This window comes from Acanthochromis polyacanthus, chromosome 12 (assembly GCF_021347895.1).
Source record: "Acanthochromis polyacanthus isolate Apoly-LR-REF ecotype Palm Island chromosome 12, KAUST_Apoly_ChrSc, whole genome shotgun sequence".
Taxonomy (NCBI): domain Eukaryota; kingdom Metazoa; phylum Chordata; class Actinopteri; family Pomacentridae; genus Acanthochromis; species Acanthochromis polyacanthus.
This window is the reverse complement of record NC_067124.1, coordinates 36,304,893-36,332,146: the sequence shown is the minus strand read 5'-3', so window position 1 is coordinate 36,332,146 and position 27,254 is coordinate 36,304,893. Positions and strand designations below refer to the sequence as shown.

Below are 27,254 nucleotides of genomic sequence, written 5' to 3'. Positions count from 1 at the left end.
ATTACCTGAAGGCTGCACATTTATCATGCTGAATGCTGCTTATGCAACACTGCAATTATCCCTCATTACGTGGCTCTGCTGTGTGTCTTTTTGTGCTCGTGTTTGTACAGCTGGGCGAGGAACGAGCCGTCACACACCTGCAGTACGTCGCCTGGCCGGACCACGGCGTCCCCGACGACCCTTCGGACTTCCTGCTGTTCGTCGGCTCGGTGAGGGAGCGGCGGCGGGGCGACGAACCGCTGATGGTTCACTGCAGGTAAGTCTTCGACCGACCGCTTCCCACCGAGGCCCTCGTCTCCCGCATTCGCTCACTGTTTGTTTTCCATCACGTTTCCAGCGCCGGGATCGGACGGACAGGTGTTCTGATCACCATGGAGACGGCGCTGACTCTGCTGGACGAGGGTCGGCCGGTGTTCCCGCTGGACATCGTCAAAACAGTGAGGGATCAGCGAGCCATGATGGTCCAGACCACGGTACAGAGACAAATGCTCCCAAATCTTACCAAGTCTGCTTGTCTTTTTTTAGTCAAAATCTCTCATCCCACTTGATTTAAAATGAATTCACTCAACAAGAGACATTTCAGCAAGATGGAGGGACTTGTTTTAAGACAGCACATCTTAAATATCTTAAGTCAAACAATCTTGAAATTATCTTGTTTTAACCCTCGCGTCGTCCTGCAGGTCAAAATTGGTTCGGTTTAAAGCTTGAAAATGTGGAAAAAATAAATATTTTCACAGTGAAACTTCTGATGTCCACATTTTCAACATTTTTGGGAAATCTTTTAACATTTTTTCGTGGAAAAAAAATGTTAAAAAGGTTTCTTAAGAACATTCACATAAAAATCAACCAAAATCCAGCGACTTTCGCTGGATTTTGGTTGATTTTTATCTGAATGTTCTTAAAGAAAATATTAGAAATTTTACTGATATGTATGGAATCACTTTAGATATTTTTAGGATTTTTTAAAAAAGATTTTTACTCATTTTTTGACAATATTTACAAGAATTTTCTTGCCAAATTTGGGGGATTTTTTAAAAATAAAACTTTTAAGGAAAACTTTTGAGGAATTATTGGAATTTTTGCAATTTTGCATTCTGCAAATGCCCATAAATGAGGACAACAGGAGGGTTAATGCATCTCAAATTAGGAGGCTACATGAAAGCGATAATCTATTTTTGAGTGAAAAACTGCATGTCGGCTTCTTTTTAGACACCTAAGCTTGACAATCCTGGTAAAATAGAGCTTAAAATAAGTTTTCTCAGCTAATTTTGAGATCTCAATATTCACAATATCATATCTCATTTCAAGAAATCATTTTTCACTTATTCTATTGGCAGGTTTTTTTTCACTTATTTCAAGGTAAAAGTTCCTTGAAATAATTTTTTTTCTTGGTTTGAGAGGAGCATTTTTTCCAGTGCAGAACAAGAGCTCTTCATGGTCTGCGATTGCTCTCTGCTTTTCTTGAACTCCGGCTGCTTCGTGCGTCTGATGTCTAATTCATTCGCCGCCCTTGCGTCACGTCTCGTTCTGAAGAATTGTGTCAAGCGCAGAGAGAAGTATTTTATTAGGAGTAAGATTTGACAGTGGTGTTTGTTAAAACTCTGAAACCTCCGGCTCGCAGTGAGACGCAGGAAGGCGGCTCGCTGCGATTACCTTTTCAAAGTCACAGATTTCCGCACCGCCCCGACGCCGTTCACCTTCATTAATTCTCTTCACCGATGATGAGCAGCAGGCTGACGAGGCTCTGTAGCACCTCGGCGGTGGCTGTCGAGGGAAAGTGTTGAGCCGGGGACGTGGCAGCTCTCCCGGGCCTCGGCTGCTGCCACCATCACCCTTATTTTCAATCTGCTCGCCGAGGCTCCGTCTCTCTGATGTTTTTTGTGCTGATGGAACGCTTCCTCAGGTGTCCCTCATCGCTGCGTGTTTGTGTGTCAGTAATGGAAACATGCTCAGTCAGAGGGCGTCCTTTTATGTTGGGGATAAGGCGGGCTTTATTCTGCTTATTTATTTATTTTTCCAGAATCCCATGAAGTCCGTCTTGCAGCACTTTCTGACTCCTTCCTTGCACACAGAGACATTAGAAAACGGTTTCTAGACGCAAAATTGGCAAAACAGTCTCGCCAAAAGGTCCACTGAGGAGCTTTTAGTTGTATCACACTGTTTGGACTTTTCCTGCTGTCATTTTTAGCCTTTCCAGCATTGTGGCTCTTCTCACAATCTTTTCAAATATCTCTATGAGCCCTGTAGCTGCTTTTCCATTACAGTTTTTCGCAAAATAAAAGCAGTATTTCTAAAATTTCGACAAAGCATATTTGCGCTTTGAACGTGTTTCCATTGAAGGTTGTTCTGGGCAGAAGCATCGTAACTCTCGTAAAATATCAAACCCTTTCTCCCTCATTTCCACTCCTATCTCCTTATAACACTCTGCATTCCTCTGCTGTTTGCTGTCTAGTATGGCAGTGATGTTTTTCTCAAGAATAATGGCAAGAAAAGTCTCGGTCTCCTCTTCTGTCCACACGTACCGCGCCATGTTTACTCCAAGAGGACTGGTCATGTGACCAGGTACGTCACGTCCGGTGACGTATAATTGCGGAAAAAGTGTTTCCATTGCGCTTTTGCGATATTTTTCAATATCGAAACGTCTGAAAAACCACCTCATGAGAGCGTAAAAGCTTTTTAGCGATGTTTTAGTCCTTTTTCGAAATTGAGGTGTTTCTCTTACCAGTTTTTTATCGCGCTCAGGGCCGGCCGCTGGCATAAACACTCTATGCCGTTGTTTATAGCCACATACACTAGAGGGGGCCACACCACAATAAGTGTGTGATTTGCATTTTGTCCCTGTCTGGGATACATTTTTTTTAAAAATAAATATTTGCTGTTAATCATGTGCATGTGTGTTTTAACCCAATTACAAGCTGTGCACGTGATTTGGTAGTTGCCCTGTGCATGTTTTGGGGCCACAAAAAAAATCTTGCTTAGGGCCACCAAAGTCCTAGGGCCGGCCCTGATTGCGCTATTTACATTTTACGCATATCTAAGGGTAATGGAAACGCAGCTAGAGATAGTGTGTTCTAGAGCTGCACGTGTGGTTTTTCAGCATCAACATTGTGATGTTAGTTTAGGCAAATTAACTTCAACACAACACATTACAACTGTTTCTGCAGCTTGACGCCAAAGGAATCTCATTTTTGATGACTAATCCACAATGTAAGTCTCATAGAACATCATTTCGTCTAATTCAAGTTGTTCTTGGAGGCTTTTTTAAACCTTTTATTTACAAGACGTGGAGTTTGTTGATATGCAGGCGAGAGACATGCAAAAAAAGGAAGATTTAGTTGCAAAAGCGAATCAGTTGCATGGAAATATTTTGGCAAAAGAAAGGTTGATGTCGACGTAAAACAGGTTTTCCGTCAGCGGTGTGTTGAGTCCACACCAGGCGACACGTCTCATTTGTTTGTCCATTTAAATCAGCAGCACAGAGCTCTGTAGGACGAATGCAAAGCCAGGTCTGAATGTCATCCAAAGCTGGAAACTCTTTCGGCTTTTCGTCGTATGAGAGGAACTCCAAATGGATTTGTTTTAAAATTTATTAACATTTCTGATGCAGATACACTCCCCTATAAAATTCTAAATCCCCCCCAGTGATCAATTCTTTCCAAATAGAGTTATTTAAGCCTTCTTGGGAAAATTACTGCATTTTTAAAACATATACACTGCCAGTTAAAAGTAGTTCATTCAGTGGTTTTATTGGCTCTATTTTCTTTAAGAACATTCACAAAAAACATCAACCAAAATCCAGCTAATTTCACTGGATTTTGGTTGATTTTTTTGTGAATGTTCTTACGAAACCTTTTTATCATTTCTTTTTTTTCCACCAAAAAATGTTCAAAGATTTCCCTGAAAATGTTGAAAATGTGGACATCAGAAGTTTCACTGTCAGAATCTTTTTTTCCCCACATTTTCAAACTAATACGGGTCAATTTTGACCTGCAGGACGACACGAGGGTTAAATTACACATTCTGGTGCTCCACAGATGCCTCTGCCTGCAAATTATCTTCCACAGAAACAAGAAAAAATAAAACAGCAAATATAGATCATGACGTATTTTTGGTGGCTAAGAGATGCAAAAACTGTTACTAATGTGGCAATATCTACCAAAATATCCATAATACTACATTATTAGATTATTTTTCATGTCATTTAACCCCACATCTATACGTCTGGGTCTAACCGATGCAGCTCTACTGAGGAAATAACGTCAAGGATTCTGCTCATTCTTTGTCTGAGAGCTACAGCAGCTGCTAGGCAGGAGTTATGCAAATCTATTAGACGGTGACGTGTTTCTGTGGGAGAGAATAATTCTGTTTGACTCTGGCCTTTCTAAGTTTGCAGACCTTTTACATGCACAAGAAAAGCAGCATTATAGCACAGCGGGCGGAAGGACGCACCACAAAAGCGTCTCTGTATATGTGTTTTTTCATTCTGTTTGTTGACAGTAAGAAAGTGACGGTGCTTTGGCAGCTTCATCTCTTCAGAAACATCCTTGTGCTGCAATAACATTCTGTGTTCTGTGTGTTTCAGTGTCAGTTCCAGTTTGTGTGCGAGGCCATCCTGAGAGTCTACAGAGAGAAAAAGGAGCGATCTCCGGCAAAGTAGCGAAAATCAGCCGGAGCAGGAGCAGAGCTGACACTTTGCTGCCTCCACTCGCGGCAGTCGACTTCCACTGACAGACTCCACGGAGCTGCAGCAGATTAAACTCCGTCCCGCTGAAGGGACCGGAGCACAGACTCGATGATGAGAGTGTAACTAGCTTCAGAGCACAGCTGTCTGTGATCTGTGTAGCTGTGTGATAATACCAATCGTACACCTAGACGGCCTTTGTTTTTGCTGAAAGTGCAAAGCTTCTAGAGACGGCGGTCTCCATAGAGACTGCTGTGAGACTGACGTGAGCTGCTAATTTCTGTTCCAGAGGCCACTCAGGAATGATGCCTCGACTTATTAAGCTATCCGTGCCTCAGACTTCCCCCGTCGGCGGATCGATCGGGGCGACAGGAGCTGACCGGGATCGCTGTAATCTGAAGTTTATCTGCAGGACGAGGACGGAGGCCGGCTTTAGATCACTACAGCAGATACTGTAAGGTCTTGTTGTCTGCCAGAGGAGCACCAGATTCACTGTTTATCACACTTAAATTATTAGGACACGAAATAAATACACTGATTTATACTGATGTGTCTGCGCTGTCGTTTATTTACCTCTGCTGCTGTTTGCTGGAGGGCTTCTCTCTTTAAAACACCCCAAAGATGTTCTATTTCATTCAAGTCAGGCCTCATGCTTGTCAAGGTCGTAGATTTGACTTTCTTTCCTCAGAAACTCGTGTGATTTACTTCTTTGGATGGTTCTCCTGCTGGAATATGCTTCTTCCAGCTTCTTGTCAGACAGTATTTTGGTTAATCCACACACATTCGTCTATAAATATCGTCTCACCAACACCTTTTGCTCTCATGCAGCTCCATATCATCACATTCCCACCTCTGTTCTTCACTGTCAGGACCATGCATCCACTGTGGTAGTCCTGGTCAGGTTCACACCAAACATGCTGGACTCCATCTGAGCCCAACAGATTTATCTTCATCTGACCAAAGAATGTTCTCCCAACATTCATCAGGCTTCTTTTCATGCTTTTCTGCAAGTTTCATCTTGTAGTTTTCAGCTAGGAGAGGCAAGTAAGGCTTTTTTCTTGTCTTCGGTCCATAGATGTTGATCCTAAAACTGTACTTGGCACTGTTTGAGCTTCACATAAACTCTGATTTCCATTGATAACTCCTGTGCCAAGTCTGAAGCAGCTGTTTTTCACAGCTAGACTGTGAAAGTAGTTCATTCTCTGTGGAGTCCTTTTAGGAAGACGACCACTGCAGCCCTGATTAGTGACACTAAGGCTCTTTCTGTATCTCCTGATTGCTGTTGATTTTTAGTTGATCTTCCTGTATCATTTTCCATGCTTGTGGAGTCTCACAATCAGATTTTTCACTTCTTCTGTTCAACTCTTCTCCGTGTGGAGCCATGATGCAGACATAGATACAGCTAACCGGTCTGAAACTGAGACGTTTCTGCAGTTCACAGCTCATTTTATAAGCATGTTCATGCTGCCAGGCTGATTGGAAATCACAGTGTACTCCTTAGTTTGGTTTCAGTGGTCACAGGTGGATTCATTTTTGTTTCTGACTGTTCATAAGAAGGAATAATTCACCTGTCAGCTTAGGAATAGTGTGATTTTCGAGAGGAGACATAGTTTCAAATCATTTAACACTGAAGTGGGTGTGCTAATTTCAGTTTTTTTACCATATATGCCTCTTTAGGCTCTGTAAAGGCTTGCTGGTATCTTATAGAATCCTTTCCCACATTTTATTGCAGACTGAAGCTGCTCACTGAATGATTGTGCTTATTTAACCTTCAGCTGAGTGCCTCTAAATCTGGCATCTTGTCAGTGAAACTATCTCAGCATCGCAAATCAGCCAAAACAGTCTGGACATGACAAAATATTGGCTTAAAGAAAGACACCATAACGAAATGTAACGCGGCCGTGAGCACTGAGACGCCTCTGTAGGTTTGCCGTGATTATATTCTCTCTTTTTTTTCATACGGTTTAATATTTGCAAAAGATCCGGAGAGCAAACTTATCATCAGAACCAACAGACAAAAGAACCAAACCGTGCATTTGTAAGAGGTTTTGTGGCGACAGATGCACACCTGAGGGGTTTGTGTGTTTCTTCTGGAGAGGAAACAGGCCTGTAGCTTCCACTGAGGTCATATTTTCAGTCTACAGTTAAAAATTAACACATTAACTCAACCCAGATGAGATGAATCATTATTCAGGAAGATGCAGGAAACCTTGGCGCACATGGAGGGATGTTTTAGGATGTTTGACAGAACAGAAAATACTTCGCAAAGTCAGAAATGTGTGTTTTTTTTCTGGATAAATGGCTCCGATTACCATGCAGACATTTTATTTTTCTATTTTCCCTTCAGTTTTCTTCTTTATTAATGAGAAATCTGCTTTCTTGTTTAGCTTTTAGTCTTTTTTCTTTGTTCAGATGGGCAGGGAATTTAGAATTTTGCATTTTTTGTTTCTGATTTCTGTAATATTTTAACATAAACACAAGCAGCACTGATTTCCATATGAGGGTAATCAATGGGCTTATTTAGTTATTTTTTAAATTCACTATCAGTTTAACCAGCACGGTTTTAATTCAAGAAATAATAAACAAAACTGATTTTTAATGTTTCTCTGTCAGAAGTTTTAATCTCTAGGTTTGCTTATGGGGGTTTGTGTTTGGAAATATTTAGCAAAATCAATCAGTTATGAATAAAATATGATGAGAGATGTTTTGTGGGAAATTTGGACTTGTGATCTTTAAAAAAAAAAAACCATCCTACCTCCTGGCATTTGACTAGAAGACTTTAAGTTTTCCTGTTTAAAGTGATTTAGTCCCGATTTTTAGTAATTATTTGTTGATGTATTTTAAATCATCTTTATTTATAGTGTGCACAAGCTTGTGCACACTATACTCTGTGGTGTCTTATAAGCTCATCCGTGACGTTTAAAGCATTTTAAATTGCACTGAAATACATGAAAGGTGCTGCACAAATGCAGTTTGACTGAAAGTGTAAAATATTTTTAAAGGAGTCTAAAGAATGGGGACATAAATCCTGTGAAATTTGGAAATATTTTGCAAAAACCAAGCAGTTGTAAATAATCAAATATGAAAAAACTATAAATTGTGAAGTATTTGGCTGGCAGACATTTGGAAATATTTTTGCAAAAATCAACCAGTAGTAAATAAAATGTGAAAAATTCAAGTAGATTAAATTATGGGATGGGGATGTTTTCACTGAAAATGTTAATTTTATAATTTTTTTTAACTTAAAAAACTTATTTTTACTCTTTGATGTTGTTTGCAATTTTTTTATTTTTTTTTAAATTTCACCTTTAATGAAATTATTATTATTATGGATTTGTTTACAGTTTAAATTCTATTATTTTTGGTCTTGTGGGCATGAGTTTGTGTTTGTGCTCTATTAAGACTCAGTCACCTTTAATAAACTCTAACTTTCATTAAAAGAAGCTGCATAGTTAGAGTGTGATTGACATTGGTGACAGATCTGAACTTGGATCTCCATCTCTGCACCCTGGACCTCTTGGAGACCCTCTGACGACCCCCCGGGGATCCGTGGACCCCAGCTTGGGAACCACTAATGCTGTGCTCCACTCCAGCCAGGCGGCGCTGCTTCTCCGGAGCTGGCGGGTCGAGCAGGCGGCAGGAGCAGAAGTTTGTTCTGCGCTGTGTTTTTACGCAGGCGCAGACGAGGCTGTTTGTCCAGTTTCGCTGGTTGACTTTTACCTGAGAGGTGGACGAGTTTCGGTGCGCCGGTGGGAACGACGGGCAGCTACCGGCAGCGGAGGTCCGGTCCAGAGGTTGATCCGACTTTCCTCCCTCCCTCCACCGGCTCCGTGTGACTCAGGCTCCCGCTGCGCAGCGCCGGACGGCTTCTCCGGGTTTTTAGAGTCGGTGCGCAACAGCGAGCGAAGCAGGTGCACGGAGCGGACCGGACGGGAGAAGGAGGAGGGCTGCTCCGGTTTCAGTCCCGGACCGGAGCCTCCAAATCAACTGGTTGGATCCGCGGTAGTTTCATTAGTATGCGGCCGGAGTCCCCCGCAGCCACCGAGGACTGATCGGCAGCCCTGAAGTGTCCTCCGTGGCTGCGGAGTGACTCCTCGCCCCGGGGAAAAGCAGCAGGAGCCCCGGCCGCCGAGCGGAGCGGCTTCCCCGGACTCGGCGCGGAGCTGCTCGCCTGCTGGATCGGGAAGATGATGGGCTTTCTGCGCCGGACGTTCAGCCGCCGCTCCCTGAGCCGCTTCCAGACGAGAGAGAGGGACGAGCGGGACGGTAAAGGGGGAGGAGGCGGGGGAGGCGGGGTGACCGGGAACCCCCTGCTCCTGGCCCACCAGCAGCAGGTCGTCCACGCGCCCGCCGTGGTCACCGGAGGGGCGTCGGTGCACATCCCGGCGGCCGGAGCGGCTCGGAGCAGCATCAGCTGCCGCGTCCTGCTGCTGGACGGCTCGGACGTGAACGTGGATCTGCCCGTGAGTGGAGCCGTGTGTGTTTGTGCTGGTAGAGCAGGGAGGGTCAAAGTGTGGCCCGGGACCCCCACGGGGTCCCTATGGGGCCTCACGGTGGTCTAAGGCAACAGTGTGAGGAACAGGTTACTGATATTTACCGAGTCTGGAGCGGAAATGAAATTAAAAATACCTTAATTCAGTCATCAATTAGTCCGTAGAGATTATTATCAAATAATCATCAGTGGTTTGGTCTTTAAAATGTCAGAAAATGCTGAAAAACGTCATCAGATGTTTATTTTTGTGTTATAGAGGAGTACAGGAAACAGGAAATAGTCACATTTAAGTCGCTGAAATCAGGAAATCCATTTTATAGTTTCTCAAATGCAAAACAAAACAATAAAGCTTCAGTCAGTAGAAGTGCAACTAAATATTTTCACTGTTGATTATTTTCTCTATTAATCATCAGTTGTGTGGACTTTAAAATGTCAGAAAATGGTGAAAAATTACATCCAGATATTCATTTTAGTGTCACAGAGGAGCGTAGAAAACCAAAAATAATCACATTTAGGTGTCTGACATCAGGGAATCCATTTTATAAAATAGTTTTGAGGAGTAAATTCTTTATTTTTATCACAAAACCAAAAGTGAAGCTGATCAAGTCGCTAGAGTGATTAATTTCATAATCAGTTAATCTGTTGATTATTTTCTCAATCAGTCATCAGTTCTTTGATCTTTAAAATGTCAGAAAATGATGAAAAATATCAGATATTCAGTTTAGTGTCATAGAGGAGTAAAGAAACAAGAAATTAAAATTCAAAGCCGGAATCAGAGAATTTATGGATATTTTTCACCATTTTCTGTCACTTTCTAAAGCAAACAACTAACCAATAAAGACTCAAATTAGAGATCAAACGGTGATTAATCGATTAATTCTGGAGACATTCTGGGTTCTCAGATGTGAAAATGTTGTTATAATGTAACAACTGCCACAACAGATCAATCGAGCTACAATTAGCTGTAGAGCTGCAACAATTAAGCGATTAATCGATTGATCGTTTCTTTCCTCCTTTTCGACGGTAAACTGAACATGTTTCGGTTTCTGACAAAAAAAAAATCTGTTTTTATGACTTTATGTTGGGCTTAAATCCACATTTTTCACCACTTTCTGACATTTTATAGAAGAAAAACAACTCAATTAAGGCGTACAGCTCTAATTAGAGCTCAAATCAACCAGACTCAGTGATTAATCAGGTTGTTAAGAAAAAAATGTGCTTTTTCAGGTTTTTAAATGTGAATGTTTTCTTGTTTTTTTCCTTCTCTGTGACAGTAAACTGAATACATTTGGATTGTGGACAAAACTGACCATTTTTCACCATTTTATCTCACTTTCTAGACCAAACAGCTGATCAATTAAGACTCAAATTAGACTCAAACAGTGATTTGTCAATGAATCCTGGAGGCAATCTGGCTTCTCAGATGTCAAAATTATATAATTTCTTGTGGCTTTTTGACTTGAAGTCAAAGAATATGAACTTGAGGACATCATCTGGCCATGTTTCCCTAATTAATCTAAACATATACAACAACAGATTGATCTATATCACAAATAGCTGTAGACCTGGAACAATCAAGCGATTAATTGATCGTTTCTTTCCTCCTTTTTGACAGTAAACTGAACATGTTTCGGTTTCTGACAAAAAAAAATCTGTTTTTACGACTTTATGTTGGACTTTGATCAACATTTTTCAACATTTTCTGACATTTTATAGAAGAAAAAACAACTCAGTTGAGGTGTACAGCTCTAATTAGAGCTCAAATCAACCAGACTCAGTGATTAATTAATTAATCGGTTTGGTTTCTTTCCTCCTCTGTGACAGTAAACTGAATATATGTGGGTTGTGGACAGAACTGATCAACGTTTTTCACCATTTTCTGTCACTTTCTAGAGCAAACGACTGATCAGTTAAGACTCGAATTAGAGCTCAAACAGTGATTAATCAATTAATCAGATTGAGTCATCTTGTCAAGAACAAACAGTGTGACTTTTTTGGGTCAGGGTTTCTTAAATGTGAATGTTTTCTAGTTTCTTTCTTCATCTGTGACAGTAGACTGAAATTTTTTGGGTTATGGACAAAACTGAACTTTTGTTTTTTTACCATTTTCCAAATTGGAGCTCAAACAGCGATTAATCAATTAATCCTGGAGGCATTTTGGGTTCTTAAATGTAAAAATGTTATAATTTCTTGTTGCTTTAGGATTGTAGGTCAAACAAAACGTCATCTTGGCACCAGAGCTGCTGATTTTTGTCGTCTTAAACTAAACAATCGATGATTTTCAGCAACAGTTTGATCAATATTAGCTCTTAGTTGCATCTTAAGTTCAGACTGACGACGTGCGGCACAGATTTCCCCAAAGTTTCCCTCCTGTAGTACCACAGTGGCCTACATAGTAGAGCGTCTCTGGGTGTAGAGCAGCAGAGGGATGCAGCTCCAGATGGCGTTGTGATCGGCCGATTCATCACGTCGCTTGGAGCTCAGACGGACCTGAAGCCGCCTCCTCCTCCTGCTTGCAGCATCTTTTCTCCTCTTCACTCGCCTGCATCTCCCCTCCGTAATCTTCTTTTACGCTCCCTCCGTGGCCTCATCATCCTCCCCCCCGTATTCCCTGAATCCCTGATCTGATTTGGCACCGCGGGGACTCCAGTGTGTGGGCATGCGTGGCCGCTCAGAAGACGTTTTCATGTCGAAGGTTCGGTGCGTCACCTCCTCGAACGCTCGGCTTTGTCATCCAGTCTTTCCTCGGGTCCTGCGGGGCGGTTAGAGCGGCGACACAAAGCTTCTCCGGAGGTTTCAGAGCGACGCACGGCCGGCCGGGGCTTAGTCACAGGTGTGACTGGAACAAGTTTGTTCATGTGCTCCGGCTCTCCCACAGGCACCGATACAGGTGCACTGAAACTCACCTATTAGAGCTCATTAGTCTGTCACTTCAGGCCGAAACACAAAGCAGCAGCAGCAGCAGGAGGAGGAGCGACACAATCACAGAGTCGGAGCGGTTTCAATCAGCGTCTGCAATCTGTCGGTTACTTTCTCCGTTAATTAGTAGTTGTTTGGTTCAGAAAATGTCAGAAAATGATAAAGAAAAGAGAAAAAAAATGCATATTTAAGAAGCTGGAATCAGAGAATTTAGACTTTTTCTTCTTGAATGTTAATATTCTCTGTTGTTTTTACTCTAAATTGACTAGTTTTGAACTGACAGGTAGTTGTTTGGTTCAGAAAATGGTGAAAAATACAGTCACAGAGGATTAAAATAACCCAGGAAATAAAAAGAAACTGAAAACATTCATATTTAAGAAGCTGGAATCAGAGAATTTAGACTTTTTCTTCTTGATTGTTGATATTCTCTGTTTTTTTATTTACACTAAATTGACTGGTTTTGAACTGACGGTTAGTTGTTTGGTTCAGAAAATGTCAGAAAAGGCTGTCACAGAGGAAGAAAAAAACAGGAAATACTCACATTCATGAAGCTGGATTGAGAGAATTTAGACTTTTTTCTTCTTTTCTTCTCCAATCCATTGACAGAAAACGTATCTGCAGTAATTTCAGTGATTAATTGGTCATTGAAGACAAAAATATTAGTTTCCACTTCCTCAATGTTAAGATTCTCTGTTTTTTTTTCACTAAAATGACTAGTTTTGAACTGACAGTTGTTTGCTTCATAAAATGTCAGAAAATGGTAAAGAAACTAAAGAATATTCACATTGAAGAAGCTGCAGTCAGAGAATTTAGATTTTTTTTGTCCTTTGTTTATGAATCAATCAACTGATGGAAAACTAATTTGCACCAGTTTCAATTTTTTTCAGTTTGTCATTATTTAATTGTGTTATGCAGAAAGGGCAAAAAAATCTAGTTTCTATTTCCTTAATGTTAAAATTCTTTGTTGTTTTTACTCTAAATTGATTAGTTTTGAACTGACGGGAGGTTGTTTAGTTCATAAACGTTCAGAAAATGGTGAAAAATGCCGTCACAGAGGATAAAAAAACTGAAAATAATAAAAAGAAACTGAAAACATTCATATTTAAGAAGCTGGAATCAGAGAATTTAGACTTTTTCTTCTTGATTGTTGATATTCTCTGTTTTTTTTATACACTAAATTGACTGGTTTTGAACTGACGGTTAGTTGTTTGGTTCAGAAAATAGTGAGAATGCTGTCACAGAGGATTAGACTAACAGGAAATATTCACATTCATGAAGCTAGACTGAGAGAATTTAGACTTTTCCTTCTTTTCTTTTCCAGTCAATTGATAGAAAACTGATCTGCAGCAGTTTTGATGTTTAATTGGTCTTTTCTTAAGGCAAAAAGGGCAGAAATGTGCAGTTTCCACTTCTTGAATGTTCATATTAATGTTAATAAACTTAAGTTTTTTGGGTGTTTGAGCAGTTCTGGTATAAAATACTTGCTTTTAACGTTACTTATATGGTCTTTGCCAAAATGTGTGTATTTCTTCTGTTCCAAATCTAGTCAGCGTATTTTTTAAAGACAAAAGTGGCAAAAATGTAAAAGTTTCCGCTTCTTAAATATTATTATTTAATGTTTTTTTTAAAAATTACATAAATGAGACAAAAAATAACAAAAACGAGACAAAAAATTACATAAATGACACAAACGAGACAAAAATTACACAAATGAGACAAAAATAATGAAAACGAGACAAAAAATTACACAAATGAGACAAAAATAACGAAAAGGAGACAAAAAATTACATAAATGACACAAACAAGACCAAAAATTACACAATGAGACAAAAATAACAAAAAGGAGACAAAAAATTACACAAATGAGACAATAAAGAGACAAAAAATTACACAAATGAGACAAAAAATAACGAAAACGAGACAAAAAAAGTACATAAATGAGACAAAAAATAACGAAAACGAGACAAAAAATTACATAAATGAGACATAAAATACTTGCTTTTAACGTTACTTATATGGTCTTTGCCAAAATGTGTGTATTTCTTCTGTTCCAAATCTAGTCAGCGTATTTTTTAAAGACAAAAGTGGCAAAAATGTAAAAGTTTCCGCTTCTTAAATATTATTATTTAATGTTTTTTTTTAAAATTACATAAATGAGACAAAAAATAACAAAAACGAGACAAAAAATTACATAAATGACACAAACGAGACAAAAATTACACAAATGAGACAAAAATAATGAAAACGAGACAAAAAATTACACAAATGAGACAAAAAATAACGAAAAGGAGACAAAAAATTACATAAATGAGACAAAAAATAACGAAAACGAGACAAAAAATTACATAAATGAGACATAAAATACTTGCTTTTAACGTTACTTATATGGTCTTTGCCAAAATGTGTGTATTTCTGCTGTTCCAAATCTAGTCAGCGTATTTTTAAAGACAAAAGTGGCAAAAATGTAAAAGTTTCCGCTTCTTAAATATTATTATTTAATGGTTTTTACACTGAACTGATGAGTTTGGGTGTTTGAACTGAAGACGTCAGCTTGGATTCTGTTGTCGCTTTAATTGGAGCTGCAATTATCTTTTCAATTATGCTCTCGGTAAACCGGTTAGTTATTTAGATCCGTGCAGCAGAAGCACAGGGTAGAAGAAGAGCAGTAGGATTTTCTCTGACTGACTCCAATCAGCTTCTCTGAACTACAAGCTGCAGAAGGAGCCATTTTTTCCTTCTGTCCTCAATCCCTTAATACCGCTGATTTCCTGCAAACATTCGTGCGCTCACCAGGACGTTTCTGCCGGTTATCAGCATCCAAAGTACGAGGCTGTCATGTCTGCTCACCCACTGGGCTCTATGTGGGTCAGGCCTGGGTCAGGACGGCGCAGAGTCCAGAGGAAGTTCAGGACCAGATGCTGCAGTTTGTGCTTCACTGACTGGGATTCTCACATTTTAACCGCTTCCTGCTCCTCATCTTGACTCTTCAGCTTTAACTCTGAGGTTCCAGGCCCTAGAAGGTTCAGTTTGAGAGAGTAACGTGTAAAAACAAGCGGTCAGTTCTCTTAGAAATCAGCTCCAGCGGCCTCATGAGGTCCTGTGGAGCTCAGTGTGAAGACGGACTGGAGGTTTCTGAGGAGGTCAGGAGTTTATAGAGTCCGTCTGAATTCTTTTCTTTCCCTGAAGAGCAGAAGAGTTGTGGAGGAAACTGCAGCCGTCCACGCTTTATCTATCAGTTTTTTCTGTGACTGTGAGAAGTTTGAGAGCAGTTTCATTGTTCTGTTGGTGATATAATCCCAAAAAAGAGATGTAGCTGTTTTCTTTCATCTTTCATCCTGTGTTCTAGTTATAATTTAGGATCATAGCTTGTTCTTTCAGAGAGGAATTCGTGGCTCCAGAGGTGTCCATGTTTGGTCAAACGTTGATGTGAACGTTCAGAGCCAGACTCAGAACCTTTAGGTGGACTTAAGTCTCTGATAACCAGATTATCGTCACTGTTTGGCTTCGTGGCGCCAGATAAAGATAACCGGAGTCTGTTTAACTTGCTTTGTGGTGCAGCTTTTTCAAATCCTTTTTTTCCATTAAAGAGGATGTGCAGCGGTGAAATAATGGCTTTTATTGTTTGATTTTTCAGAGCAAATCCAAAGGCCAGGACCTGTTCGACCAGATCATGTACCACATAGATCTGGTGGAAACCGACTACTTCGGGCTGCAGTTCATGGACACAGATCAAGTGTCGGTGAGTAAGCAGCTCGAGCTTCTGTGGCCGTGCAACTGATGAAACCTCATTCTCACCTTCCTGCTCTCGTCTCTCGCTTGCAGCACTGGCTGGACATGTCCAAGCTCATCAAGAAGCAGATCCGAGGTGAGTTCTGGCCTCCTCAGGGTGTTGTTTTTTTTCTTTTTTTCTGATTAACCCTTAGATGCTCCGGTGATTGGACCCTACAGTCTTCCATAAGTGGGTCAAAATTGACCTGTTTATGAATCATCGTGTTTTTATGTCATTTTTTATGTTTTTTTTTTTTAACAATAAACATGGAAAAAAACAAAAAAGAGACGAAAAATAGACAAAACTTACAAACTGACAAAAAATGGACAAACAATACAAGCAAGACACAAAAAGTTACACAGATGACACAAACGAGACAAAAAATGACAAAAACGACAAGCAACATGACAAAAACATGAGACAAATGTCAAAAGTCAGACAAGAAACAAAACCAAGACAGAATATTACAAACATGAGACACAAAATGAGAAAAAATGAGATAATCAACAATGATCGAACAATCAAATGAGACAAAAATTACACAAATGAGACAAAAAATAATGAAAACGAGACAAAAAAATACATAAATGACACAAACGAGACAAAAGAATGACAAAAACCAGAAACAAAAAATTAGACAAAAACTTACAAAGCGACAAAAAAATGGACAAACGAGAAACACAACAAAAACACGAGACAAATGTCAAAAGTCAGACAAAAAAGACAAAAAACAAAACCAAGACAAAATATTACAAGCATGAGACACGAAATGAGACAAAATTAGATAATCAACAATGCAAGCGAGACAAAAATTACACAAATGGGACAAAAAAATAACGAAAACGAGACAAAAAATGACATAAATGACACAAACGAGACAAAAAAATGACAAAACCAGAAACAAAACGACAAACATGAGACAAACAGCAACAGTCAGACAAAAAAACAAGACAAAACGTTACAGAAATGAGACACAAAATGACAACAGCGAGAAACAAAATAAGACAACACGAAAGTAAACCAAAAAAGAGACAAAAAATTTGACAAAAAAGATACGAAGCAACAAAAAGACACAAAAAAGGGACAAAAACGAGAAACAAAACGACAAAAACCCGAGACAAACATCAAAAGTCAGACAAATAAAACAACTAAAACAAGACAAAATATACAAAAATGAGACACGAAATGACAAAAGTGAGACACAAAATGACAAAAATGAGACAAAAAAATTACACAAATGACACGACACAACAAAAACATGAGACAAACATCAAAAATAAGACAAAAACAACAACAAAAAAGACAAAATGTACAAAAATGAAGCACAAACGACGAAAACTAGACAAAAAAAGTTAGACAAATGGCACGAGACAGGACAAAAACACGAGACAAATGTCAAAAGTCAGACAAAAAACAAGACAAAACATTACAAAAATGAGGTACAAAATGACAGCAGCGAGAAACAAAATGAGACGACACGAAAGTAAACCAAAAAGAGACAAAAAATTTGACAAAAAGACACGAAGCAACAAAAAGACACAAATGCGACAAAAAAAACACAAAAATGAGAAACAAAACGAAAAAACATGAGACAAACATCAAAAGTCAAATAGAACAACAAAAACAAGACAAATATACAAAAATGAGGCACAAAATGACAAAAATTACACAAAAAATTACACAAATGACACGAGACATGACAAAACATGAGACAAATGTCAAAAGTCAGACAAAAAACAAGACAAAATATAACAAAAATGAGGCATAAAATAACAAATTGAGACACAAAATGACAAAAAATTTGACAAAAGTTACACAAATGACACAAACGAAACAAAAAATGAAAAAGCAAGAAACAAAATGACAAAACCATGAACCAAACATCAGACAAAAAGCAACAAAAACAAGGCGAAATATTACAAAAATGAAGCACAAAATGACACAAACGAGACAAAACGTCACAAAAACGAGACAAAAAGAACAATGAGCAATCTTGGATTTTACTTTATGGTCAAAACAACTTGTCAAGGTCTAGAAATTATTTAAAATTTATAGTTTTACAAAATTTACAATCTGCAGTTAATGTCTTCACAAAGTCGTCCCTCTGGAGGGCCTTTTTTGGCCCACGGGCCACATGTTTGACACCCTGCTCTAAGGCTAAACAGGCAGTCCTGTGTGTGCGTGTGTTAGCAGGTAAGTGGGGAGCAGGTGCAGCGTGATGGCGTGTTTACACGGCGATTAGCGTGTGCATTAGGAGCTGCAGCCGTGTTTGCTCTGCAGATTGCAGCAGAGGGTTGAATGGAGCAGAGATGGATGTGGTTGGTGTTCAGGTGGAACTGGAAGGAAATATTCAAAGAAAGTAGAGAAATACGAGCGGATAAAGACTTCCAGCCGGGAGATGGATGAGGTTAAATGCATGAAATAAATCAGAAGCAGGCTTTTCACACTCGTTCTTCTTTTTTCTTTCAGACGGTCCGCCGTACCGACTCTTCTTCAGAGTGAAATTTTACTCTTCAGAGCCAAATAACCTGCGTGAGGAATTTACAAGGTAAAAAAAAAAGAAGAAAAAATCATCCACAGTTTCCTCTGGAGCCTCCGGTGTCGAGGTCCAAAGGGGACGAGGGGCTAATTACTCTGCTGCTGTGGGCAGATTCAAATCAAGGCCGGCCGGACGGAGACTTGTTAAAACAAATTAGGTGTCAGAGATGAGGAGAGGCTCCTGATACTTGGATTGATTTATGTCTCACTCGTCTGTTTGTGTTGTTTGTTTGTCCACCGACAGGTATCTGTTTGTGCTGCAGCTTCGGCAGGATATTCTGTCTGGCAAGTAAGTTTGTTTTTCACAATAAAAGCACAGATATACACACAACAAGGTCATATATGCTGTTACATACATGTTACATACGTGCATTTAAGCCCCCAAATGACGCATATCGACGCAAAATCTTGATTTATAGTGAATTTTTACTTCACCAACAGGTTTTTTTCTGGCTGCAAATGACACGAAGAACTCAAAAGACAACACTTTTCCAGTTTCAAGGGTATGAAAAATTTGGGACGTGAAATTTTAAGTAAGAAATTAAAAATAATTCATCTCTAACATCTCTGACAAAAAGTCTTGTTGTCTTTTATCTCTTGTTTATGTCATTTCCAGCCAAAATAAACCTACTGGTGCATTAAGAAGTCATTTACGTAACATTATGCCTGTTATGGGAGCAGTTCAAATAGGAAAAGCCACGATGTAATGCCCTCAACTCGAAATAAGACCAGCCACTGAAACACAGTTACACAGCATCACATAGATTAAATACTCTACAGTCCTCGGTTTACGGCGTCTTCGACCTATACCGTTTTTGTGTACTTTTGCCATAACACATCCAGTCAGTCCAGTTTATCTCAGTTAAAATAAAGACACAATGTCAAAGTGAGCAGAAATAATCAGTTTATCAAACAGCTGACAGATCTGCAGCAGTTTTTAGAGTTAAAGTGTTTTTAAGGCGGAAACAGAAAAAAATCAAACAGTTTCCACTCATAAAATGTTAATATTTGTGGAAGAAGAGTTTGCTACAACTGTTATGTTGGGGAAACAGCTGCAGAACGTTAAAATAAAATCCAAAAGAGTCAGTTTCAGTTTGTTTTAGGTTACCTATCTGTGTTGTGTTTGCATTAATTTATGTGCTTTTGCTGTAACACATCAAGTCAGTACAATAGTTTTTCTAAATAAAACCTAAAACACAACATAAAGTTGAGCAAAATGATCAGTTTATTAATCAGCTGTTAGATCTGCAGCAGGTTTTAAGGTTAATTTAAGTGTTTTTAAGGCGAAAGAGCAAAAATCCCACTTATAAAATGTTATTATTTGCCGAGGAAGAGTTTGCTATGACTGTTGTATTTACGAAAAAAGCTGCAGAGCATAAATATAAAATCCAAATGAGTCAGTTTCAGTTTTTTAATTTACTTATCTATGCTAACTTTACATTAATTTCTGTACTTTTGCTGTAACGTGTCCAGTCAGTCCAGTTTATCTTAATAAAACTAAACAAAGCAGTGCAAAGTTGAGCAAAAAGTATTGGTTTATTAATCAGCTGATGGATCTTTATGGTTAATTTAAGCATTTTTTGAGACGAAAAGAACAAAAATTAAACCGTTCGCACTTATCAGATGTTAATATTTGTAGAAGAGGAGTTTGCTACGACCCTCATGTTTAGCTTAAGAGCTGCAGAACATTAAAATAAAATCAAAATGGGTCAATTTTAGTTTAAGTTACCCGTCTATACTTTCTTTAGCTAATAAAACAAAAAAAGACAATATTGAGTTGAGCAAAAATAATGAGTTTGTTATTCTGCTGATAGATCTGCAACCGATAAATAAAAAATTCTGTGTAATTTCAATATTTTTAAGGCAAAAAGAACAAAAATCAAACAGTTTGCACTTATCAAATGTTAACATTCTTACATGAGGAGTTTGCTACGACCGTCATGTTTAGTTTACCAGCTGCAGAACGTAAAAATAAAATCCAAATGAGTCTGTTTGAGCTGCTCGGTTCGTCTGGAGGTCATCAGCAGCATCATATCTGGAATAAACACCTGTAGCAGCAGCAGCAGCAGCAGGTCACCTACACCGAGTTTTCTGGGACTGCTGCACGTCAGCGGCTGCTTCTTCCACACAAACGGTGGCTTCAGACAGCGCTGGCCGTCTATCTGGGCCACGCGTCCCCAGAGCCCAGCTCTATTATAAAGCTCAAGATCAAGAACAGCAGAGGGCTGCTTATTTTAGGAAAAGGGTTGCTCCTCTCCTCCTTGACACACACAGACGCACACAGTGGAGGGCATTCACACACTTCTTTTTTTTTTTCACCCAACACATGATGCACACATCAACAGACAGCAGCTCACCGCCTCTCTTTCCTCCCGTCAGGCTGAAGTGTCCGTACGATGTGTCAGTGGAGCTGGCGGCGTATTGTTTACAAAGTAAGTAAACTTCTCCTCACTTCTGCTCATTTATTCTGTCTGCAGAGACTTTTTCACGCCCTCCTCTCAGCGATCGCTCTGGGAAGTCATTAATCTCCATCGATTCCGCTGTGGGATCAACATTATTATTCATTTTTGGTGCTAATGCGGTTGGAGCTGATCTGCAGTTGTGATGTTTTGAGAAACTGCTGCACAGAAAACAAGAAGTCTATGATGTAAAAATGATGATAAACAACTTTATTTATCTGCAAAAAGAGGTTTACAAAGTGACTTCCGTGTTAAATAATGAAAGTGTGACACATATAATGCGCAAAAACCATAAAACTGTGACAATATAAAGGAAAACTACAAACAAAATGGCGACGCAAAGCAAGATAGAGTCTGTAGAAGTTAAGAATGTATATCAAGATTTGAAAATGTGTGATTAAAATTTTTGTGGAAATGTAATATTTTTCTCTGTATTTTTTGAACAATTTACTGATATTTTGCAGATGACAAATACTGAAATCACACATTAAAAATATTAATTTATACATTTAAAAAACAGGCCAAAACTGTAAATAATGTCCATGTCAAAAATAATAAATAAAAAAATTATTTTTGAAATATTAATTTGATCCTTTGGCTGTAAAAAAAAAAGCACTTTAACTGCATTTAAATTTGCTAAAAATATTATTTTTTACAGATATGTACTGTTAATTGTGTGAAAATTTATGTAGATCTTAAAAGTAGTATAAAGAAATTCAAAATATTCTCTTTAAATTATTGATAACTGCAATTTCGTAAACAACTTAGGGTTATTTGTCTCGTTTTTATTTATTTTTTATTTTTATTTTTTATTTTATTATAGATGAGGACTAATGAAATCACAAAAAAAAGTATTAATTAAGATGTTGACTGTTTAAAAAATAAGAACAGGCAGAAATTGTAACTAATGTCCACATTGAAAATAGTAACTTGTTATTTTAACGACGCATAACTGTGAGTTTACACCATGTAACTATGTTTCAATCAGCTAAAAATGTTGCCATTTCACAGATATTTGTTGTTATTTTCACCATTTTGCTTCAGTTTTTCAACATTATAGTATTCCACTGTTTTAGAACTTTTTTCTTTTTCTTTTTTTTTACAAGAAGGAATATTAAGAAAAGACTTAAATAAGGAAATAATTGTCCCAATATCTTCTGGAAGGCCCTGATTTTAGGACCTCAGGGCCTGTGATGCAACATAAAGGTCAGAAATACGTAAAAAGTTTTGCTGCTTTCACAAATTAATGAAAGTCTCACATGTCCAGTCGATGTTTTTTCTCAATTTTCAGCTCAAAAGTTCTCCAAAGATGTTTAATGTAATGTAGCTCCTGGTTTTATTGAGGTTCTAATGTGCTGTTTCAGTGTCTGTAGCTTTAAACGCTTCAGGAAGAAGACTCTCTCTGCATCCAGTTATGAATGGATGCATTCGACCAGGACTTTCTATCGCCTCTAAGTTTATTTTCCTTTATTTGACGTAGAAATATAATCAGATTCACATCACAGCTGTTGTTTTTGACTCATGTGTTTGGTTATTTTCTTTAGTTGACATTGCAGTTTTAAAATAAGTAGCTTAGCAAAGCAGAAATGCAGGAATAGCTCTGAAGTGACTGCAGGTTAACATCCAGCCTTCAATATGAAGTGTGCTAACATTAGCCACCATTAGCTCATATCAGACACGATAAGGCTGCAGCTGAAGTGAAGTACCATGGCACTTCACTTTTCTAACATTTTCATGGTCAGAAATGCGACGTTAAACATTAATAAAGCACTCGATTCAGCTTTTATTGTCAGTATTTCTGTTAAAAAGAATATGAATAATCAGAAAAGTTTGTTTTATGGCAGTTTGCATCAAGAAAGTTTGTTTTCTCTGCAGATCTTTGAGGAAAAAGTGACTCAAGTTATAATATTTTGCTGCCATGTTCCAATGAGGACGACAAAAAAGACGTTTCGCCGTGCTGAATGTATCTTCCAGTGGCCTATATGCCATTTTTGAGCTTTGCTACTTTTATTTTGTTGACCCAGTATGTTTTATTTTGCTCTCTTTACAAACATTGCCTGCAGTTCAACCGGGGGGGGGGGGAAATCTGATTTTTTTTTTTACAGAATTTGTTGCAAACTTTTGTTTTGGATACATCTTTGAATACACAAAAAAGAATTAAGTAATTTCAATTAAATGTCACAATTTTAAGCAGCTTTTTTTTGCAATTCTTCAGGCGTGATGCATTAAAAGACCGTCGGAAAGTCTAAAACCTGATGATTCTTTATGAATTTCCAGTTTCTTGCTCTCGTAAATTGTGTAATTAAGATGGTTTATTTTTTAATCATGCCTTTCAGACCAGCTGGTGGGTTTTGGGGTTCAAACATTAAAGTGAATCACTGATGAATCATTCTCATGCATGAATCACACAGCAGCTAAAGTCTAACTTCAGGATGATATATGAGGAGGGAGATACAGGAAAATAGAAACACGCAGCGAAAATAGCAAATATTTCAGAGACGCCCCCAAAAATTCACAAACCCTGTTTCCAGAGGGGCTCGTGTGTTGATAACTGTGTGACTTTGAGGCTCTTATTGTGTATTTATACTTTATTTTGTGTTCCAGGTGAGCTGGGAGATTGCGATCCGCTGGAACATTCACCTGAGCTGGTGTCGGAGTTTCGTTTCACTCCCAAACAGAGCGAGGCCATGGAGGCGGACATCTTCAGCAGGTGGCTGGATCTCAGGTGAGAATGAAGCTGCAGCGTTTCTCCTGTGCTCTAAAAATTCAGTTTTATGAGATTTTAATGGTGTTTTTTGACATTCTTATTTTAAATATTGTCCTTCTTTTTTTTGAATACAGATAATAACTGATAAAATCACAGAAGAAAGTATTAATTTACATGTTGCCTGTGTCAAAAGTCAGTATTTTTATGAATGTAGCAGGTTAAACTGCCATAAAAATGCACTATTTTTACTGTATTTCAACCTGTAAAACATACTGTATATGCACTGTTGGTCATAATAAATTCAGAGAAAAAAAGGGCAAAACTGTAAATTACAAAAATACTCAAAATTTGTGTTTTTTAAAACTTGTAATTTGTTATTTTACACAGTTTGACCATAAAATTCTTAAAATTAGTATTTTTACAAATATTAATCTCTGCTTTTACAGTGTATTACTGTAAAATAGCACAATTTACCTGTATTAAAATCAGCTAAAGATGTTATCATTTTACAGATATTTGCTGTTTTTGAGATAAAAAAAAAATGCACATTAAGATTTTTAAAATTGTAAAGCTAAACTTTTAGGATTTTTAGATTTTTTTTAAAAAATGTAAATAATTTGCTGTTGTTTTACAGATGTCTTGATTATTATTATTATTTTTTTATTTATATTGTTGTTACAGATACTAATTGGTAAAAGTTGGGAAATAAAGTAATAATTTAAATGCTGACCGTCAAAAAAAGTATTGAAAAAACAACAGGCTAAAGTTGTAAATTAAAAACACATTAAAAATAGTAACTTAATTAATAGTAACTTATAAAAATGCACCTTTTAACTGTATTTAAATCGGCTCAAAATCTGGTTGTTTTACAGATATTTGTCATTATTTTCACCATTTTGCTTCAGTTTTTGGACATTACAATACTGCACGGTTTTATAACATTTTTTTTCTGTCAGATTTCACTTTTTTTTTTCAAGTTTAAGATTTGTTTTTTTTTTACATTGTGGACAGTTAAAATGCTAAACCGGCAGCCTTCCTCCTGTTCACTAGTAAACATGTCGTCAGCCATCTGCACCAGTTGACCACAGGGCTGCTGCTGTGTCAAAGCAGCTTATTGGAGGACGTCCAGCGGCCGGCAATCTGACCCCGGCTCACTCCCCTCCTCTCCGGGTGGAGCAAGTGGGGCAAAAAGCCGAGCGGCGAGCAGAGAAGGAAGTCATTCTGCTGAGGTCTGTCAGCGTTTTCCACTGACAAGGGCGTCTAATTTCAGAGTCCCTCTGCGCCTTCCTCGGCCTCCCCATCGCCGGTCTGCGTGAAGGATTACCGGTTTAATCCCTGAGGGGTCCTTGATTGATTCCAGGCAGAGTTTAACCCGCCAGCGGTCCTGATTGCTCCCATCTCGGATTAGATTACAAACATGTTGCGGGCCAAATGAGCCACGCAACGGCAGCTCACAGTCATCGTCCACACCAGGCCAAGAACGACTCAGAGATGAAGAAGCCAAACTGTTCCTCACCGAGCATCTCGCTCTGAGATTACAGCGATCAGCACACAGCGAGTGTCATGACTGCTGGTTTTATTCTGTGTCCTCAGTGGAAAGAAGACTTAAAAACTGTAAAAACAGAAACAGGCCTCAGATTTTCAACATGCAGTTCTGTTGGAAACAAATCATGGTCATCAAATCATCAAAGTCAGTATATTCTACATTAAAAATGGACTTTGATAGTTCTTAGCTGTAAGTTTTTGAACAATTTCCAGTTATTTTACAGGGTTTTTTTCCCCCATTTGGTTAAATTAGCAGTAATAACTAGCAAAGTCACAAATAAAAAAATATTTATTTACGTGCTCAACATGGGGAAAAAAAAACGTAAAAATTGTAATATCAACAACTTTTAACAAAAAAAAGTCAGTATTTTTATAGTTATTTGCTTTTATACAATGTTTGGCTGCAAAATTTGACTTTATTTCAATCAGAATTTTTTATTTTATTTGTTTTGTTTTGTTTTTTTTTTTTTTTTACAAATAATCGCCGTTACTTTAAAATAAAATTTTCTATAATCAGATTTGAAAATTTGTAAAGAACATTTTAATGTAAAATCTTTTTTATAGTGTAAAATTATTTTAATCTATTTTTTAAATATATTTTGAACAGTTTTACATATTTTAGTTATTTAATAGTTATTTAATAATTTTAGCACATTTGATTGCAAAATTGCACAGATTTTACTTTATTTTAATCAGATTACATTTTTTTTTACAAATAATTACTTGAAAATAAAATAATTTATATTAAAGTTAGAAAATTCATATATACATTTTTAATGATAAAATAGATTTTTGAAATGTAATACTATTTAAATACATTTTTTGAGAAATTTACTGATATTTTCAGATTCCCCTCACATTAGATGAAAACTAGTAAAACGACAGAATGTATTATGTATTAAAAACGCTGCAGTTTATCTGAAATCTTTGGTTTCTGAGGAAGAAATTGTGTATTTTGGCAATTTATGCCTCAAATTAATGTATAGAAATGTTTTGAAATGCTGCTCTCTGTAAACACTGCCTGCAGTTTATCTAAAAAACGTAATTTTGTCAATTTCTTTCACCCTTTGAACCCCAAAATCTGCCAGCTGTTTAAAAGTCACCAAAATGGCACCATTTATCAAAGCCAGAAACTGTAAAAACAGAAAGAATTTTTAGATTTCTAAGTTTGAGAAGGTCTAATTATGTCTGAGGTGCAGTTCTGTCAGAAAAATTTATGAAATCTAAGCTTAAAATCATAATATTTCATCAAATCATTTCAAAATTCGCCAAAAATGAACCTTTTGCGCTAAGCAGATCCTGTAAAAAACAAAAAACTCTGAGCTTCTCAGTGAAAAATGAGAAATCTGAGTGACTCAGCTGTGACCAACAGTCAAGTGAAAAAAATACAGAAGCTTTTCAGAATCTGCTTCAGTTCAGAGAGTTACAGAGATTACAACGATGATCAGTCCAGTCCAGGTGTCATTACTCATAGTTTCTGTTTTATTTTCTGTCCTCAGAGGAAAGAGCCCGTCGCAGGCAGAGATTTCTTTTCTCAACAAATGCAAGTGGCTGGAACTTTACGGCGTAGATATGCACTTTGTCAAGGTGCGTACCACCCAGTGTTAATGTTTTACTACATGACAGGTGAGGTAAATACCTATTTGTAAGATGTGGATGTTTCTTTCTGCAGGGCCGAGATGGAGGAGAATATGCACTGGGTCTCACTCCGACAGGCATCTTGGTGTTCGAGGGCTCCAACAAAATCGGGCTTTTCTTTTGGTATGTCCAAAATATGATGTCTTTAATATGATGGGATTCCCAAAATTCAGTCAGATTTTACATAAAATGCAGGAAAAAACAATTTTAAAAAATTTTAAAAAACAATTTTATTTTAGTTTTATGTAAAAAAGTAAAGTATGACTTTAACTGGCACCAAACTCTACATTTTTAAAGCTCATATTCATACCAATCACAGGAAAATTGAAAATAAAGGTTTTAGGGTTGGTAGAATATCGGAGTAGGAAAAAAATTTTGAATTTTTTTTTAACCAAGTTTTCACTATTATATATATGATTTGTATAAATCTGTCTAAGCAGGGCTGTAACATTAAATACTGTATGTACATATCAATGAATCTGCAGAATTTTAGGACTCTATCTGCG

The 27,254-nt window shown here is 37.8% G+C and overlaps 2 protein-coding genes across 7 annotated transcripts in view; both read left to right on the top strand.

Annotated features, from left to right (window-relative positions):
• ptpn3 (protein tyrosine phosphatase non-receptor type 3) overlaps positions 1–5,225 on the top strand; it is a 39,495-nt gene extending 34,270 nt beyond the window's left edge. For 4 of the 5 annotated variants that reach the window (XM_051957409.1, XM_051957408.1, XM_051957406.1 and 1 more), the window contains 3 exons: positions 111–256; positions 338–473; positions 4,583–5,225. In XM_051957409.1, coding sequence (XP_051813369.1) covers positions 111–256; positions 338–473; positions 4,583–4,657 — 357 coding nt within the window. In that variant the 3' untranslated portion in view covers positions 4,658–5,225. Of the gene's footprint in view, positions 1–110; positions 257–337; positions 474–4,582 lie in introns of those variants that run through there. The other variant, XM_051957410.1, reaches the window with a different exon arrangement.
• Positions 5,226–8,285: 3,060 nt separating this feature from the next.
• Positions 8,286–27,254, top strand: part of epb41l4b (erythrocyte membrane protein band 4.1 like 4B) — a 36,902-nt gene continuing 17,933 nt past the window's right edge. For both annotated transcript variants that reach the window (XM_051956839.1, XM_022214720.2), the window contains exons 1-9: positions 8,286–9,144; positions 15,727–15,831; positions 15,915–15,957; positions 18,331–18,409; positions 18,644–18,688; positions 20,779–20,831; positions 23,463–23,583; positions 26,610–26,697; positions 26,783–26,871. In XM_051956839.1, the coding sequence (XP_051812799.1) occupies positions 8,869–9,144; positions 15,727–15,831; positions 15,915–15,957; positions 18,331–18,409; positions 18,644–18,688; positions 20,779–20,831; positions 23,463–23,583; positions 26,610–26,697; positions 26,783–26,871 (899 nt within the window). In that variant the 5' untranslated portion in view covers positions 8,286–8,868. The remainder of the gene's footprint in view (positions 9,145–15,726; positions 15,832–15,914; positions 15,958–18,330; positions 18,410–18,643; positions 18,689–20,778; positions 20,832–23,462; positions 23,584–26,609; positions 26,698–26,782; positions 26,872–27,254) is intronic.